This window comes from Chionomys nivalis, chromosome 17 (genome assembly GCF_950005125.1).
Source record: "Chionomys nivalis chromosome 17, mChiNiv1.1, whole genome shotgun sequence".
Taxonomy (NCBI): domain Eukaryota; kingdom Metazoa; phylum Chordata; class Mammalia; order Rodentia; family Cricetidae; genus Chionomys; species Chionomys nivalis.
In genome coordinates, this window is record NC_080102.1 from 55,744,376 (window position 1) to 55,762,697 (window position 18,322).

At 49.9% G+C, this 18,322-nt stretch overlaps 1 protein-coding gene across 2 annotated transcripts; it reads right to left on the bottom strand.

The window, feature by feature from the left end:
- Positions 1 to 7,891: 7,891 nt before the first annotated feature.
- On the bottom strand, positions 7,892 to 16,081 carry Wnt10b (Wnt family member 10B). Of its 2 annotated transcripts, none has more exons than XM_057792067.1 (6): positions 15,109 to 16,081; positions 14,582 to 14,730; positions 13,646 to 13,759; positions 13,274 to 13,536; positions 10,852 to 11,225; positions 7,892 to 9,888 (listed from the first exon to the last, which is right to left on the bottom strand). In XM_057792067.1, exons 3-6 carry the CDS (start codon positions 13,717 to 13,719, stop codon positions 9,430 to 9,432), a joined length of 1,170 nt encoding a protein of 389 aa, XP_057648050.1. In that variant the 5' UTR covers positions 13,720 to 13,759; positions 14,582 to 14,730; positions 15,109 to 16,081; the 3' UTR covers positions 7,892 to 9,429. The 2 variants fall into 2 exon arrangements, with proteins under 2 accessions (XP_057648050.1, XP_057648051.1); XM_057792068.1 differs by having other exon boundaries at positions 14,582 to 14,733.
- Between the last annotated feature and the right edge of the window lie 2,241 nt (positions 16,082 to 18,322).

An 18,322-nucleotide genomic window follows, 5' to 3' on the forward strand; every position in this document is an offset into this window, starting at 1 on the left:
TGAGATTAAAGGCATGCGCAACACCGGGCATAAAGGATTTATTTTTAATTATATGTATACACAGATGTCTGTGTATGTGAGTGTGTGCCTGTAAGTGCAGGTATTTGCTGCAGGAAGACGACTGTAAGAATCCCCGGACCTAGATTTACAAGCAAGTGTGAGCTGTCCCACATGGATACTGGGAAGCTGGTACTTTAGAGGCAAGAGCTTTTTACACAGGTTCCGGGGGTCAAACTCAGGTCATTAGGTTTGTCTTGCTAGCACTTTTAATGGCTGAACTATCTCCCTAGCCCAAACTCTGGGTTTTTAAAGGAAAAAGACTCCCCAAATATAGTTACGGTGTTGGCTAGTTCTGTGTATTCGACACAGGCTAGAGAGTCACGCAGGAAGAGGGAACCTTCATTGAGAAAATGACTCCATCAGATTGGCCTGTGGGCAAGTGTAACTGGAGGTATCTCTCCCGCCCACCAGTTCCCGATTAACCACTCTGAGGCTTAATATTAATTACAAACTATTTGGCCTATTAGGTCAGGCTTATTATTAACTAGCTCTTACAACTTAAATCAACCCATTTCTATTGTTCTATATTTTACCATGAGGCTCCTGGCTTGTTACCTCACATCTTGCTTCTCTAGTGGCTGCTGGTGCCTCCCCAACTCTGCCTTCTTTCTCCCTCTCTGCGTGAATTTCCAGCCTGGCTCTATTCTGCTCTGCCATAGACCAAAGTAGCTTCTTTTTTTTGTTTGTTTTTTCAAGACAGGGTTTCTCTGTAGCTTTGGAGCCTGTCCTATAACTAGCCCTTGTAGACCAGGTTGGTCTCAAACTCACAGAGATCCACCTGCCTCTGCCTCCCTAGTGCTGGGATTAAAGGCATGTGCCACCGCTGCCTGGCCAAAGTAGCTTCTTTATTAACTAATGGTAATAAAACATATGCACAGCATACAAAGAGACATCCCACATCAGGCAAGCCTGTGGGATATTTTCTTTGATAACTAATACAAAAGAACCTTGCTCACTGTGAGAGGTACCACCCCTGAGCAGGTAGTTCTGAGTTGTGTAAGAAATCAGGCTGGCCAGGCATTGGTGGTGCACGCCTTTAATACCAGCATTCAGGAGGCAAAAACAGGCAGATCTTTGTAAATTCGAGGCCAGCCTGGTCTACAAAGCAAGTTCTAGGACAGCCAGGGCAGAGAAACCCTGTCGAAAGAGAGAGAGAGAGAGAGAGAGAGAGAGAGAGAGAGAGAGAGAGAGAGAGAGAGAGAAATCAGACTGAGAAAGCCCCATGGGGAGCAAGCCTGTAAGTAGCACTCCTTCATGGCCTCTGCTTTAGCTCCTGCCTCCAGGTTCCTGCCCTGAGTTCCTGCCCTGACTTCCAATGTAGTGATGTAATCTGCAATCTGTGAAATGAAATGAAACGCTTTCCTCCTTGAGTTGCTTCTGGTCATAGTGTTTTGTAACAGCAAAGAGACCCTAACCTATGAGTGGGATAATTGCCGTCACAGGCCTGACCGTGTGTTTAGGGGGAAGGATTGTGGTGGCTTTTGAACTCTGGGCTGGAAAAGCTCGCTGGTAGCTCAGTAACCTGTTGTGGGAACTTAGAAAATGATGCTGAAGCTGTGCAGACGAGAGAGGCATGGCTTGTAAAGTTACTGGGAGAAACTTGAGAGTCCCTTAAAGATTCTGTTTGAGATGGCTCAGTGGTTAAGAGCATTGTCTGCTCTTCCAAAGGTCCTGAGTTCAATTCCCGGCAACCACATGATGGCTCACAACCATCTGTAAAGAGGTCTGGTGCCCTCTTCCGGCCTGCAGGCATACACACAGACAGAATATTGTATACATAATAAATAAATAAAATAAATACAAGATTCTGTTTGAGGGGGCTGGAGAGATGGCTCAGAGGTTAAGAACACTGGCTGCTGCCGGGTGATGGTGGCGCACGCCTTTAATCCCAGCACTTGGGAGGCAGAGGCAGGTGGATCTCTGTGAGTTCGAGACCAGCCTGGTCTACAAGAGCTAGTTCCAGGACAGGCTCCAAAGCCACAGAGAAACCCTGTCTCGAAAAAACCAAAAAAAAAAAAAAAGAACACTGGCTGCTCTTCCAGAGTTCAATTCCCAGCAACCATCTGTAATGAGAGCTGGTGCCTCTTCTGGTGAATATATGTTAACAGAATATTATATGCATAAATAAATAAATAAATCTTTAAAAAAAGATTCTGTTTGATATTTTCAATTAAGAACCACTAGACGCCGGGCGGTGGTGGCGCACGCCTTTAATCCCAGCACTCGGGAGGCAGAGGCAGGCGGATCTCTGTGAGTTCGAGACCAGCCTGGTCTACAAGAGCTAGTTCCAGGACAGGCTCCAAAACCACAGAGAAACCTTGTCTCGAAAAACCAAAAAAAAAAAAAAAAAAAAAAAAAAGAACCACTAGAGTAGCCAGTGATGCACACCTTTAATCTCAGCACTCGGGAGGCAGAGGTAGGTGGATCTCTATGAATTTGAGGCCAGCCTGGTCTATAAGAACTAGTTCCGGGGGCTGGCGAGATTGCTCAGGGGTTAAGAGCATTGCCTGCTCTTCCAAAGGTCCTGAGTTCAATTCCCTGCAACCACATGGTGGCTCACAACCATCTGTAATGAGATCTGGTGCCCTCTTCTGGCCTGCAGGCATATATGCAGACAGAATATTGTATACTTAATAAATATTAAAAAAAAAAAAAAAAGAACTAGTTCCAGAACAGCTAAGGCTGTTAAACAGAGAATCAAAAACAAACAAAACAGGGCTCGAGAGATGGCTCAGAGGTTAAGAGCATTGCCTGCTCTCCCAAAGGTCTTGAGTTCAATTCCCACCAACCACAACCATCTGTAATGAGGTCTGGTGCCCTCTTCTGGCCAGCAGACAAACACACAGACATAATATTGTATACATAATAAATAAATAAATATTTTAAAACAGACAAACAAACAAAAGTCTCCCAGCCATTACTGGTCTTGAAGGCATAAAGGAGCAACAATGGAGAGTAGCTAAGGCTTGGCATCCTGAGAGACCATTGGTGAAGGTGCAGCCTTCATTGCAGTAGAAGCCCCAGGATTGAAGGAGTCATTGATGTTGAGACTTAGCACCATGTGGCAGAGTTAGAATCCCTAAAAAGAGCCCAAGAAAAGCTGTGGGCGAAGAAGCAGCCCAGTAGCAGCAGAAACCTCAGTATTTTGGAGGTGCCAGTATCATGGGACAACTGCCAAGGACAGAGGAACTGTGGAGTGGAGTGGCCTGAGCCTAGGAGACAAGCTCACAGAGCTGGAGAAACGGAGCCCTTCGGGGCCCAGAGAATCATGAGTGGGTTCCAGCTGTCAAACACTGAACTTTTTACAGTGCTAGACTTGGCTTTGCATGAATCCGTTTGTAATTGGCCTGGGTTTTCCTTTTTGAAGTATGCAAAAGCATGTAGCTTATTTTTTAATTTTATAAGACTCCACACTTAAGAGACTTTGGAATTTTATAGAGATTTTGGATATTTTAGAGAAACTTTGAACTTTAAAAGAGACTGAATGGCCGGGCGGTGGTGGCGCACGCCTTTAATCCCAGCACTCGGGAGGCAGAGGCAGGCGGATCTCTGTGAGTTCGAGACCAGCCTGGTCTACAAGAGCTAGTTCCAGGACAGGCTCCAAAACCACAGAGAAACCCTGTCTCGAAAAACCAAAAAAAAAAAAAAAAAAGAGACTGAATGTTTTTAAAGATAGTTATTTTTTAAATGTTTGAATTTTAACAACCGTGGAAAATTTAAACATTGGAATGTTTTATATTGTTATATTAATATTGACATGCCATACTGGGGGCAAATTGACAAGAGGCCAGTTGTACTGACTAGTTTAATGTCAACTTCATACAAGCTACAATCATTTGGGAAGAGGGAACACAACTGAGAAAATGCCCCGTCAGATTGGCCTGTGGGACACTTCTCTTGGTTGATGATTGATGTGAGAGGGTCCAGAGCACTGAGGCAGTGCCACCCCTGAATTGTATAAGAAAGCATATTAGGGCTAGAGAGATGACTTAGAAACACTGCTGCTCTTCCCAAGGACCTGTGTTAGATTCCCAGCACCCACATGGTGGCTAGCAACTGTCTGTAACTTCAGTCCCAGGGAATCCTACGCCCTCTTCTGGCCCCTGTGGTCACTTGTATGCATGTGGTAGCATGTTTGCCTAGCAAGCACAAGGCCCTGAGTTTGGTTCTCAGCTGTGTGTGAGGGGGGTGTAGAAAATGACATGTAGGCAAAACACTCAGTACTCATACACACAAAAATAGGTTAAAATTAAGAAAGCAGCTGACCACCCATGGTGGTGCATGCCTCTAATCCCAGCACTTGGGAGCAGAGGCAGGTGATTCTCTTTGACTCTGAGGCCAGCCTCAGAGCAAGTTCTAGGACAGGCAGGACTCCATAAAAGAGACCTGTTTCAAAAAAAAAAAAAAAGAAAAGAAAAGAAAAGAAAAGAAATCAGACTGAGGGGCTGGAAAAATAGCCCAGCAATTAAGAGCACTGGCTGTTCTTCCAAGGGCCTAGGTTCAATTTCCAGTCCCCACATGGCAGCTCACAACCGTCTGTAAATCGGTTACAGGGGATCTGACACCCTCACACCAATGCTCATTTAAAAAAAAAAAAAAAGTAAAATAAATAATTTAAGAAAAGTGTTTGGTTTGGTTTTAGTTTTTTAAAACAGGGTTTATCTGTGTAACTGTCCTGGCGGAGAAAAGTTGGGGTTGTTTTGTTTTTGTTTTTAATAAATAAATTTTAAAAAAGCAGGTTATGGAAGTCATGGGGAACAAGTCACTAAGTAGCACTCCTCCATGGACTCTGCTTCAGTTCCTGCCTCTAAGTTCCTGCCCTAAGCTCCTGCTCTGACTTCCCTTAGTGATGGACTGTATAGTCTACTTGCTTTTGCCCACGATGTTTATCGCAGTAATGGAACCCCCTAAGACAGATTCATGCGGTGTGTCCTGTGACATACCTTTTATGTGATTATTCCCCTTTCCATTTCTTTCCTAAAGCTTTCTAACCACTCTCCGCCAGACTGTACACCCCCACACTCACTACCAAAAATCTGGTGCCCCAACCCCAGCCACTTGCTGTGTGGAACCCCAACAAGGAATTGGAGTCTATTGATGAATGAAGACTTTAAAGTCTCTCATGGTTGTACGCCACTACCTTGCTGGCTAGCGCTGCTGCCGCTCTCTGCCGGGAGGACAGATTGCTCACCCAGGGTTAAAGGAGGCCCCACAGCCTGGCCTAGCGTTCATCAGTCTCTCCTCCCTCCGGCTGCCACAGGAGCCCAGTAAAAGCTGAAACTGTAGCCACCAGCGCTGTGGGTTGCATACTCCCACCCTGTCACTGACCCCAGGCCTGGGCATGAGCCCAGCGCCTGTGCCGGGAGGGGGTGTTGGCCTTGCTGACAGAATCCAATTGGAATTTGTCAAGGTTGTGGTCTGGGGCTGAAGTTTGCCACAGAGTGTGTGATGAAAGGAAAGGGAAAGCTGGCGGGGAAAGGGAGCCAAAGGGACTGCAGAAGACGGAAACAGGAAAGGTTGAAATACCCTGGCCACACTGGGGAGTGAGGGCTCCCTCCCGAGTGGAAGGCAACCCCATTCCAGATACTCCCTATTATTCTTGGTCTATCCAAGCCCTTCCTTACTTCGGTCCCTTCTCTTTCCTCTCCTCATTCACACATTAGGTGAGAAAGTGTCTGGCATCTGTGAAACTGTTGCCATGGAGCTAAGAGATGGCTCAGCAGAGGACCCATGTCAGGCAGCTCCTAACACCCTAATTCTTCAGTCCCAGCTAATTCAAGACTCTCTTTTGAATACTCATACATGCACATATACACATATTTAAAAAAAATTTTTAGACGTATTTATGTGTATGAGTGTTTTGCCTACATGTATGTCTGTGTACCATGTATATTCCTAGTGCCTGTGGAGGTCAGAATAGGGTGTTGGATCCCTTAGAACCGCAATTACAGGCAGTTGAGGCTGCCATGTGGCAGCTGGAAATCAAACTCTGCAAGAGCAGCAAGTACTCTTAATCATGGAACCATCTCTTCAATTCCCCCAAAATTTTGTTGTTGTTATTTTTTTGTTGTTGTTTTTGAGGCATCGTATCTCTACAGAGCCCTGGCTCTTCTGGTACTCACTGTAAAGACCAGGCAGAGATCTGTCTGCCTCTGCCTCATGAGTACTGGGACTAAAGGTGTGCATCATTACACCTGGCCTCCCAAAATAAAAAGTTTATTTTACTTTTTTATTTTTTTCAAGACAGGGTTTCTCTGTGTAATAGTCCTACCTGTCCTGGAACTAGCTCTTATAGACCAGGCTAGCCTCAAACAGAGATCCACCTGCCTCTGCCTCCCAAGTGCTGGGATTGAAGGCGTGCGCCACCACTGCCCGGTCAAAAATAAAAAGTTTAATGTCACCATGGAGCACTGCCCTGATCCAACACTTCTCAAATTCTTCCGGTTCCCCTGGCGCTTTTTCACCTGACTTAAGAGAAACATGGGCTGCGGATATATCTATTGCCTGGAGAAGTATTGAGAATTATTTCTGCATGTCCTGGAATCATCTTTTAGGTAATTCTTAATATTTATTTTTATTTTCTGTATAAGTGTTTTGCCTGCATGTATGCCTGCCATGCGTATGCAGGAGCCTAAAGAGGCCAGACAAGGGCACCAAATTCCCTGAAGTTACAGATGGTGGTGAGCCACCACGTGGGTGTTGGGAACTGAATGCATGTCCTCTGCAAGGGCAGCAGGTGCTGTCTCCAACCCTCCTGTGAGCATATTATGGTCCCTAAATAGGCAGGTGTTCCAAAAGTGTGCTACAGGTCCTTTGTCCACACTGCGCTTTAAAAAAAAATGATTTATTTATTTATTTATTGTTTTTTGTTACTTGTTTTGGTTTGGGTTTTTTGAGATATGGTTTCTCTGTGTAGCCTTGACTGTCCTGGAACTCATTCTGTAGACCAGGCTGGCCTCAAACTCACAGAGATCTGCCTGCTTCTCCCTTCTGTGTGCTCACACTAAAAGCATGCACTACCACCACCTGCCTGAGATTTATTTATTCTTATTTTATGTGCATTGGTGCTTTGCCTGCATGTATGTCTGATTGAGAATGTCAGAAGCCCTGGAACTGGAGTTGCAGACAGTTGTGAGCTGCCTTGTGGGTGCTGGGAACTGAACCTGTGTCCTCTGGAAGAGCAGACAATGCTCTCAAGAGATGGAGACCCATCTCTCCAGCCACCCCTACCCCCACCACATTTCATCCTAAAGATGTTTCTTTTCAGGTGGTGGCACACGCCTCTAATCCCAGCACTTGGGAGCCAGAGGCAGGTGATTCTCAGTGAGTTCGAGGCCAGCCTGGTTTACAGCGTGAGTTCTAGGACAGCCAGGGCTACACAGAGAAACTCTGTATAAAACAAAACAAAACAAAAAATGTTTCTTTTCAAAGATATTGGGCTAGGAATTGGAGCTGTTGGAGAAGAAATTCTATTCTCTCTAGTTATATCTGAAAAAATAAGGGAGAGGCCATCAAGATGGCCCAGCAGGTAAGAGTACTTGCCACCAAGCCTGAAGACCTAAATTCAGTCCCTGGAACCCGTGTGGTAAAAGGAGAGAGCTGGCTTCTGCAAGTTATCCTGTGACTTCTACATGAGTGCCATGGTATGCCTGCATGCACTCACATGTGCACTCACACGCATGCGTGTGCACACACCCAACAAATAAATGTAGAAAAAATAAAGATAAAGGAATTATTTTACTCAGATTAAATACAAAAGAACAATGAATAAAGAACAATATATATGCAAATAATTCAATGACAGAAAATACTAGTTTTGCTAGAAAAAAAAATCTCATTTTAGTTAGGCCTGGTAGGACCCACCTATAATCCCAGTATTCAGGAGAATGAGGGCAACCTATATATATGACTTGCATTTTGAGATAGAATACCCTTTAGTATTTTCCCATCAGCCTTGCATGTACCCCCAAATTCTCTGGCTCAGACTTAGAGACAATAGTACCTGCTCTTCTAAGTTCATGTTCATTGTTAAGTGGTACTTAAGACTTGAAAGCCCCAGAGCAAATGCGACCTTATATAGGAGAGGGGTCAACAAATGACAGCCAGAGGAGCAGTCTGGCCCTGCACACCAGTTTGTGACTGTAGTGAACACAGCTATACCCATCGATTTACATGTAGCCTGTGTCTGCTTTTGTCCATTCCCCTGACCATAACTATTTTGGATCTATAACAGCAGAACTGAGCAATTATGGTCGAGGTGAGTAGATGGCCTAAAGACCACAATATAAATAACCTAGCATATTTACCCTCTAGCCCTCTTGCAGGGGAAAAAAAGTTGCCAAATTTTGTTCTAAGTAATGATGAAGGAGATACCAAATACCAGGAGTTGAGGGCTCAGGCTGAGCAGGGGCTGTGTACATTTGGATCTATAAATCTTGCCACCCCAAAGTCCACCTTGGTTTACAGACTAAAAATCTGAATCGGTCACTGAGCATCATTTCAAATCCTTTTTGGAAGTCAGCAGGATATATACATAAAAAGTCACTGAGTACAGGAGTGTAGGCTTCACATAAGAAAAAAATAAAAATCACAACAAAACCATAGACTGCTGCCCCAAGTGTGGCTAGACATCACCATCTGCACCCACCAGCAACCAGTCCAGTAACTTCATTTATTTTAGTTTCAAACAGGAACCAAGAATATGTCTCAGTACAACAAATTATCCATTCCCATCCTTCCTGCTGAAGAAGGAAAAAGAGCTTCCATGGGTCATAGCTAAACCGTCCCTTTGGAGGGACCCTCTCAACAACTGAATGGAAGGAGAACAATTCCCTATGAGCCTGACCAGACAGCCCTCTGAGGACAGTTGTCTGTCCTTTTTCAACCGAAAGCCTCTTATTATTGTCACCCAAGGCCCCACAAGAGGAGGTTCTTCTGGGTTGTAGTGGAGGAGTTTGAGGAGCACAAATAGGAAGAGGTGGCCTCTTTCTATATACAGATCTAAGGACTCCACACGACGGCCAGTGTTATCCTTCAAGGAAGGCGAGTGGCTAAATGATAGCCCCTCTATCTAAAGGAGTATAAATCTGGGCCCAAGAGACAGACCCCAGAGGTTGAGAAGAGGGGAACAATACAGTACATTTCATCTTAGTCCATTCGGGTGTTTAAGAACAGAATATGATGACCACTTTCCACACGAAAGGCGCTCATCGCAGATTTCACCTGACCCTACTCCCCACAAAGCTGTTTCCAGGTAGATACTTTTAGCTTCCGGAGACCATGATTATCCCTGGACAGAAATCAGAGCAAAGGGCTGAAAAGGAGCACCCATCACAGTGTTCTTCCTTAGTCCCGAGGCGAGGCTCACCTTCACTTACACACATTGACCCATTCTGTGACCTTGCATTCATCACACAGCACGTAGCAGCACCAGTGGAAACGGCAATGGCAGCGCTCCACCCGTGTCTGCCGGAGCACATTGTGCCCACGCCCACAGCACAGGCTGCCACAGCCATCCAACAGGCGGCTCGTCTTGTTGCAAGCCCGGCCTCTAGTGCCTGGGGAGCCCACCGCAGGATCTCGCTCACAGAAGTCGGGAGACTTCTCGAAGTAGACTAGCTCTCCTGAGAGGCGACGGGGACGTAGGCGGGGCTGGAAGGCTCCAGAATTGCGATTGTGGGTATCGATGAAGATGGCTCTGCCCAACCGCTCCCTCAATGCTGCCCCGATGGCCCGAAACTCTGGAGCTGCCCTCCAACAAGTCTTGAATTGACAGCTGCCTGAAGTGCCATGGCACTTGCACTTCCGCTTCAGATTTTCGGTTACCACCTAGAATACCAGAACAGCAAGAAGAGAAGAGATGGAGGGCAGGGCAAATGAATACTGTAGGGAACCTAACTGAAGAGGGGACAAACAGGAAAGTTAGCCACCAGCCCAAGGACCTCACTTTGTAAAGGTAGAGCCACAGGGGTTTGCTCATCTTTCATCACTAGCTGGTGACAGAGCAAGGAGATGACTCCCAGTTGTGTTAAATCCCAGGCCAGCACTCTTTCCAGAGTAAACACAGGTAAGAGCGGAGTGTGGGGAAGGTAGCTGTTGGAGCAGTTTCTGTGCAATGAGCCAAGCACTAAGCCCATACACTATACACACGGGGCTGAAGATGAGCCTGCGTAGTTAAGAACACTGGCTGCTGCTCTTTCAGAGAATCTGGGTTCAACTCCCACCACCCACATGGTGATATACAACTGTCTATAACTCCAGTTCCAGGGATTCCAATACCCTCTCTAGGCACACAGTGGTGCACAGACCTATACACACAGGCAAAGCAACCATACACATTAAATTTGTTTTGTTTTGTTGGTTTTTCAAGACAGAGTTCCTCAGAAGCTATGAAGTCAGTCCTGGAACTTGCTCTGTAGACCAGGCTGCCATACATAATAAATTAAAAAAAAAAAAACAATAAAATCAGATACTATGTGCTACCTTAGCCTTAATATATGATAAGTACCATCAGGCAGCTTCCTATAGAATCTAAACATGTTTTGGGTGACTTACTAGTGACAAGCTTGCTAGTAACAAGTGGTGATCATCCCTCATACCTTATCCTATTACTCTGTGGGGCCTCTCAGGAGAGAGGGAGGGAGAAAGAGACTGAGAGGTTTGGTGGCCACACCCACGATCACAGCACTCAGACTAAGGGTTCTAAATTTGAGGCTAGCCTGTACCAAATAGCAAGACCCCCATCTCAAAACAAAACAAGACATGTATGGGAGCCACAGAACACACACACACCTGGCGCCCCACCCTGTTGTTGTGGATTCTCATTCTTGCTTGGATGTCCCGTGGAGCTTCTCTAGAATCCAGGAAATCCCGAGAGAACTTCTCTCCAAAGTCCATGTCATGGTTACAGCCGCCCCATTCCCACGTGTCCTGGGGGCCAGGGCTGAGCCCTGAGCCAGAGATAGGGCTGGACTGTGAGTGTGGAAAACTCTTGCCCCGAGACAGTGCCTGAAGCTGCAGCAGCTTGGCCCTGAGCCGGTCCTGCTCACCACTGCCCTTCCAGCCGCAGCCACAGCTCACCAGCTTGCCCAAGCTGCAGGCTGTAGCGACAGCATGCATGACCCCGGCAGCCAGCATGGAGAAGGAGAAAGCACTTTCACGAAAACCTGGGGAGGAAATGGGTTTAAGGGTCAAGAGAAGGCTTGCAGGCAGCTGAGGAGAGAAGGCAGGTGGGGAAAAACAAGCAGCCACCCTCATCATCCTCATACACTGAGATAGGGTCTTGTCACATAGTCCAAGCTGGCCTTGAACTCTTGACAACCTCCTACCTCAGCCTCCCAAGTGCTAGGATTACAGTATAGATGTGACTCACGACCTTGCCCAGCCAGCCAATGTCAGAAATTTCTAACTGAATCCCAACTCCATCATTTCCCCTCTGAGTGATCTGGGACAATGTCCTGAGACAAGAAATAGCACTAGGTCTCGGTTCCCTCAGCTCTAATAAGAGACCCATGGGGTCAAGCTATCGCTAAAGCCAAACCTCTGTAAATCTGTCATTTTGGGGTGTGAATGTAAGAGAATGTAAGAGAGAGCCTAGGAGCCTAGGTTCTCAACCTTCCTAATTCTGGGACCCTTCAATACAGCTCTGGACTATAAAATTATTTCATTGCTACTTCATATCCACAATTTTGCTACTGTTACGAATCATAATGTAAATAGCGGACCTGCAGGATAGCTGCTATGTGATCCCTGTGAAGGAGTCCAGCATCCCCCTGTAGGGGTCAACCCACAGGTTGAGAACCACTGGCCTAGAGCCCTCTGGGCTTCCAATGGGTCGGAGGGAGTCCTGAGGACTTTTGAAGGTATGCTCCAGGAGTTCTACACCTACAAGCCTTAGTAATTCCCCAACCCTGCAGGGAGGTGAGCAAGAGGTGAGGGGTGGAGGGGGGACCTTTAGTTTTGGGGTTCTCCGCCCACTTTATTAAATGAGTCTTAAGCAAGCTACCTTGTACTACCGCAGTAACAATCCTAACACAGGGACTGCCCACCCCCTTCCCAGGTTCCAGTTTTATATTTGCCCTTTATGTTTATTCTAACCTGCCATTACCTTATAAAACACTGGGAGGAGGTTTTCCCCAAGGCCCTTTTAAAAGGTTGGCCTCTTTGTTATGTTTTGGGGGTCACCAAGGAGGAGGCTCTGGGTGACCAATCTTTACCAGGCTTAGAGAGACATGCTCACCATTTTGCATCAAACCCTCCCACTACACCAGGCCCTGCAGAGAAGGTAGGGTCCCTCACTCGCTTTTAAGCAAGGGCTCTTTGGAGTATTGAGAAGATGAAAGACAGTCAGTCACAGTCAGTCAGAGGCCAGGCGCCTCTTACCAGGGAATCTAGGACTCCAGGGCCAGCCTCAAGATCCCCCAACCATCCAAGGGTGAAGCTGTTTGCACACGTCTTGGGAATTCCCCTGCAGATGGCAGCTGCCTATTAACCCCGTAGTCCCCAAAGCACTACCCTACCCTGGACTGAGCCCCTTGGATCCTTTACTCCTCAGGGAGGAAACTCCAGTTGAGCACAGGAAAAGACAGTGGAGCCTCCCAGACCTTTCCTTCTAAACCAGGCCAGCAGTGACCTGCTCTAGGCCCCTCCAGCCATTCCTCACCTGTTCAGGTGAGGGACACCTGGGGCCCCCACAGCACAGAGGAGGGGGCTGCTCCCCAGCTTCAAAGCCATCAGGGTCTTTGTTCCCAGCTTTGGCTCCTGGGAACCCCAGCAATTAGGGGAGCAGGTTTAACCCTTAAACGGTTGGGGGCGTCACCCCACCCCCGCTGAGACTCTGGGGACACCCGCCTGGGCTTGTCTGGGTGGAGAGGGAGGGGAGAGAAAATAGGGGGTAGAGGGGGTGTTTGAAGCTTCTTGGGTTGGGGGGCATCTCTTGTTCACAGGTGGATCCCAGATCGAGCTGGGTGGAGGCAGAAAAGGAAGGCCCTAGGGTAGGGGGAGCAGGGACCCAGATGCCTCGCCAGCAACGCAGGTGGAAGGCAGGCAGGCAGAGGCCCAGACGGGTGACCAGACCCAGCTGAGCGCCGCTCCTGGGGAAATTCCCGGAGAGGCCCCTCCCGCAGCCGCGAACCGGTCCCTTCCCGCCTCCGCGCGCCTCGGCCTGCCCCCAATCCCTGGGCGGCAGCACAGACAGCCACCCCGACAGGCTCACCGCGCTTGAGGATGGCGCTGTGGTGCGGCAGCCGGCCGCCGCCCTCCAGTGCTGAGCAGTTCCAGCGCTGGTCGCGCAGCTGGTGCTGACACTCGTGAACAGCGATGTGCAGCCCTTGCAGCGCGGACGCCGTCACGTCGGGGCTGCGTAGGCACAGGCCCAGCTGCCGCTTACTCAGGCCGGACAGGGTCAAGCACACGGTGTTGGCCGTCAGCGGCGGCTCACCGGGAAGTTTTAGGCCCAGAATCTCATTGCTTAGAGCCCTGAGAACAAGGGACAAGCCGTCTCGGGGGTCTGTGGTCTAGTCACACGCCCCCCAGCTACCCTCTAGCCCAGGTCGGTGCTTTTCCCCAAAACTGGAAAAATGCTCACCGACTGAACAAAGCCAAGAATAGGAGACCCGCGAAGCCCAAGGGCGGAGGCCGAGACCGGGGCTCCTCCAGCATGTCGAAGCCCGGAGGCTCCGGTGGGAGAATCTGTCAGTGCCTGCGGGAAGAATAGAATGGCTCCCTGGAACCGAAGGATGTTCTATTTCGGTTCCCTAAGCCACCAATGTGGCCCCACTGGCTTTTCTCACCCTTTCCCAAACTAAACAATAATAGTCACCCCTTGACTTCCAGTGTCTGGGTTCTGGAACCATTCAAAGAGGAAGAATCCAAGCAGCTCAGGACCCTCGGAATGCCCCTGGAGTCCGACCCAGCCAGACACGTCGCAGGGTCCTGAGACACTCACATGCGGACTTGAGACAGTTCCTCTCAGACCCTCGATCCCTCCTCACCAACTGTTCCCTCTCTGAGGGCCCCACGACTGATTTACCCGCCCTCACAGGGTTAGAGGGAGGGATCAGAAGGGGGTTCCCCACCACCTGGAGGGGCGTCGCCTCCTAGTGCTGGCACTACCAGACAAGCTATATTAGAAGGGTCCGAGACCAGGCGCTCTAATCCACACTCTGATCTCTACGCCCAACAGGGGAAAAGGTCAGGTGAAGCAAAGGAGACAGGGAACCCAGGTACCCTCCGCAAACCCTCTAGTTGAGTTCACTTCCCCATCCACCCCCATTTCCCAACTACACATTTCCACTGGAGAGCGCCACCCGTGTTGTCCCCATGGGTCCCACCCCAATCCCCACCCCTTTGCTGGCGTCCATTGCCCTCTAAGTCCGAAGGCACTCCTTTATTCTGTAGGTATCTCTAGCGATATATCTGGCTTTCTCGGGGAGTCTGTACTTTTGAGGGTGAACGCTTGCCTGTCTGTCTGTCCGCATGCCTGTCTAGTCTCTTCCCACCCTGTTCTCTCCCTCCCCATTACCTCCAGCGGTTCAGGTGCAAGATCCACAACACTCGCAGTTGGATCACTTGGGCTCCGCTTGTGCCACTTAAACCGTGGGGAGACTGGGTCGCGTTCGGCCCCCTCGGCAGAGCAGCATTCTTCCAGCGCTGGGCCACTCCTCTTTGCCGCTTCTCAAGCGTTGCCGCGGCCGCCCGGAGGAAGGGAGGGTAGAAGGGAGGGAGTGATCGAGACAGCTAGCGAGCGAACCCGCGACAAAGCACCGGGGGCTTTAGCTGGGCTCGACCTAACTCACGGGTGGTTCTGCTGGAGCTGACGGAGCTGCGGCCCCTCCCAGAGCCCGAGGCATCCCCACCCCACCCGCACCCCACCCCCTGCCTTGACCAGGGGAACGCAGCTGTTTTCCCCCCAAAAGCGCGCGCAAGCGCGCGCGCACACATACACACACACACACACACGCACACGCACACACACACGCACCCTCTGCCCCGACGCCCGGGATCACGATCAGCTCCACCTCAGGGGAAAGTGGCCGGAGCTCCTCTCACCTGCTCTGGGGTCGCCGAGGCTGTCTGGAGAGTGCAGTGACCCTGACTAAGGCGCCAGGATCTGGTCCCAATGGCAGTATCTTCCATCGTTTTTTCTTTGCCTCCGTTTGTCCACTAAGAGTGGGTGACTGGAGAGCCCCTTTAACAGGCTGAGGACCTGAGGACGGAGCTGGGCGACCTTCGGGGTTTTGACAGTCTCTTGAAGAGCCCACGAGGCTGTGCGCTCCAGGGCTCTGGTGAGCTTGCAAGTGAGGAGCCACAGTGCGGCTTGGCTCCCGCCCACCTCGAAGCCACGCGCCTGCCCCTTGGGAGGGGTCAACTTTGGCCTCAGAATTTGGCCTCGGTCAAAGGCAGGCCCAAAGATCTCCAGTCAGCCCCTTCGCTTTCCTTCTGTTGTAGGCATTCTCTCCAGGGGTCGCCTAACCAGAATTCCTGATTGAACGGTTGAGATGACCCAGATTCATGCTCCTGCTCCCTGCTCGCACATTTGCTTCATAAGGGTTGAGGGAGGCCTTGGGATACCAAACGAAGTCCAACTCCAGGGCAGCCAGAAAAGAACCTGGCCTGCCTGGGTGCGCGCAGGCAGAGGCATAAATGCCTTACCTCTGGCGGCAGCGAAGGGGTTAGGCGCCACCGCACTCCCGCCTGACTCACCCTCCTAGCTCTAACCACTGCGGACTATTTTTGCCAGAGAGGGGCCTCAGGCTTCCCAACCACCCCCAGCCCCTGCCAGACCGCAGCCCCAAGCACAGCATGGCTGGCCCTGCGCACCCAAGGCACATTGACTCAGGGACGACTCCCCAGGAAACAGAAGCACAGGGCTGCTACCCACAGCCACAACCACCTCTCCATTGGTGGTGGCAAGCAGCAATGCTGGGCAGCCAGCCCCGGTCTGCATTCTTGCAAGTCTTGTCTTGTGCTGAAGGGACACCACTGGCTAGGTGTCTAAACAGTACAGAGGAGGTTAGGTCTGCCGGGCTTCTCAATGAGTAGTGGGGAGGAGAGGGTGCTTGAGCCATTATGCTAGACAGCCTGGGCCACAGTAGGGTACTCTTTCTGATTCCACCACCTCTGGAGTAGGGAAAGGCAGTCTAAGACCTCCTAAACCTCCTGATTTAGGGGAAGAGGGCCAAATCACGTATGACTTCCAAGATGGAAAAATACTATCTTGGTATCTTCCCTTCTTATTCCAGAACCCAGGATCCTTCTTCCTGCCTGTCAGCCTGGGACTCACCCAGGCCCCTGGAAGGACATTTCACACACCCTTTTCTCCATCAGTATCTCTTGGACATTTGTGTTTCTCCACATGGCCCATGGTCCCATTCATGCTTTGAATTTTATTTTGTCTTGTTTCTATTTGTCCCCTCTTTGATGCTGTCATTGTGTGGCTCCAGCATTTAGTCAGATGTAACTAAGGGGCTAAGGCAAGCTGGGGAATGGTGGCCCACATAATTAATCCCAGCACTTGGAAGGCAGAGGCAGGTAGATCTCTGTGAGTTCAAGGTCAGCCTGGTCTGCATATTGAGTTCCATGACAACCAGGTCTCTATAGAGAGACCCTGTCTCTAAAAACCAATAATAAGAATATTGACAGGAGGGAGGAAGATCAGTAGCCAGAGGCCCAACTTCTCAGTGACCTGGGGGCTCCCCAGGTTGGACTGTCCCAAGTCTAAGAGCTCACCCTTGCAGTTCTCTATCCTTGCTGAAGTCTAGCTCTTGGATAGCGGCTATAGCAGGCAGTGGGTGGCCTGAACTGGCCTACGGTGCCCTCCTGCCGACCGTCTGGCCTGAGCACTGACCCACAGGCAGCTAGAGGGCGGTGGGACAGGCGGGGCCTGGAGAGGGCTGTGGGTGCACACCCATTGCCTAATACCCCAAGCACGCAGCCAGCTCCAAGAAAGGGGAGGGGCAGGAACCAGAGAGACCTTGACAAGGGTTGGGACCACGACAAGAGGGGGAAGAAAAGGGGGCTGCCATCACGGCAGGGAGGAAACAAGCAACCTGGTCCACCTTCTGTTTGATGAAAACAGTTGAAGGCTCCTCTTCCTCTCATGAAGATGAAGAGTGTAGCGAGACCCTGTGGGAAGATCATCGAAGCCCTGAAGGGTGGAGGAGCGTCAAATAAAAGAGTGGGGGCCTCTGGAGATGGGGGAATCAAGCAACTGAGGCGGTGACTAAAGCCAGGCTACACTCGGGAATCTCCTCCTCCTCCCCTTCCCTGATGTTTGCCTTGGCTGGGGTCTTGGGTGACTCATCTGTTGCTAAGCCGCTGATAGGGGCGGCCAGCCCAGGGAACCCAAATTATAGGCCCTGGAGGGATGGATGCGCCTGTGGCGGTGAGCTCAACTGTGCTGCCTCCCTCCACCTCACTGGTCTTCCATTGCAGTGCCGAAGGCTACCACCCAGAGGCGCCAGAGATGTTGTAGACAAACCTGCTGGACTCCAAAGAAACCCCTACATTCAGCAGTTCGCCCCAACAAATCTTGTGAATCGCCCTGGGAATTTTACCCCCTTGTCCATTAGAGGCCCATGGATGGGTTGCCCATTCCCGGCTGGAAGGGTGGTGCTTGCTGCCTGCCTGTGCTTCAAATGCAAGAACTCGGAGCCCTGGTTACAAGCCCTTTCTAGATCCCAAGGTCTAAGCGAAGCTCCCCCGCCCCCCACTCCATCACTGGTCCCCTATACCTATTCCAATGAGCCTGTTTTGCTGCTGCTGCGTTTCTATTTCAATCCTCGGACGTTAACTGTAGCCACAAGTGACAGAGAGCTCTAGCTAACCTGCACCTAATAAGGAATCTGAGGCCAGGGGCCTGGGGAGATTAGTCCTTGTTGCCCTTGCAGAAGCCCCAGGTTCAATCCTTAGCACCCATGGGGGCTCACAACCATTCAGAATCCTACTTTCATGGGATCCAACAGGCATGAGTTTGCTGCACATACCTGCATGTAGGCAAAACATTCATACTATAAAGAAAAATAAGTAAATTCAACAAATAAATTTTGAAAAGAGAGAATTCAAGACCAGCTCTAGGCCATGCCTTTAGTCTGAACATAGGAGAGGCAGAGGCAAATGGACCTCAGGGAGTTCGAGGCTATGAGGCTAGCCTGGTATACTTGGTGAATTCCAGGCTAGCCTGAGATACATAGTGAGACTCCGCCTCACACCAACAATAACAAAATTCCAAGACAGACCCTGAAAAGGGAGCATGCCTGGTATT

Coding starts and splice junctions, on each gene's coding strand:
- Wnt10b (XM_057792067.1), bottom strand. CDS start 13,719: ATGCTGGAGGAGCCCCGGTCTCGGCCTCCGCCCTTGGGCTTCGCGGGT. Junction 11,226..13,273: donor CAGCGCCATCCTCAAGCGCG/GTGAGCCTGTCG, acceptor TTTCCTCCCCAG/GTTTTCGTGAAAGTGCTTTC. Junction 9,889..10,851: donor ACAACAGGGTGGGGCGCCAG/GTGTGTGTGTGT, acceptor CTGGTATTCTAG/GTGGTAACCGAAAATCTGAA.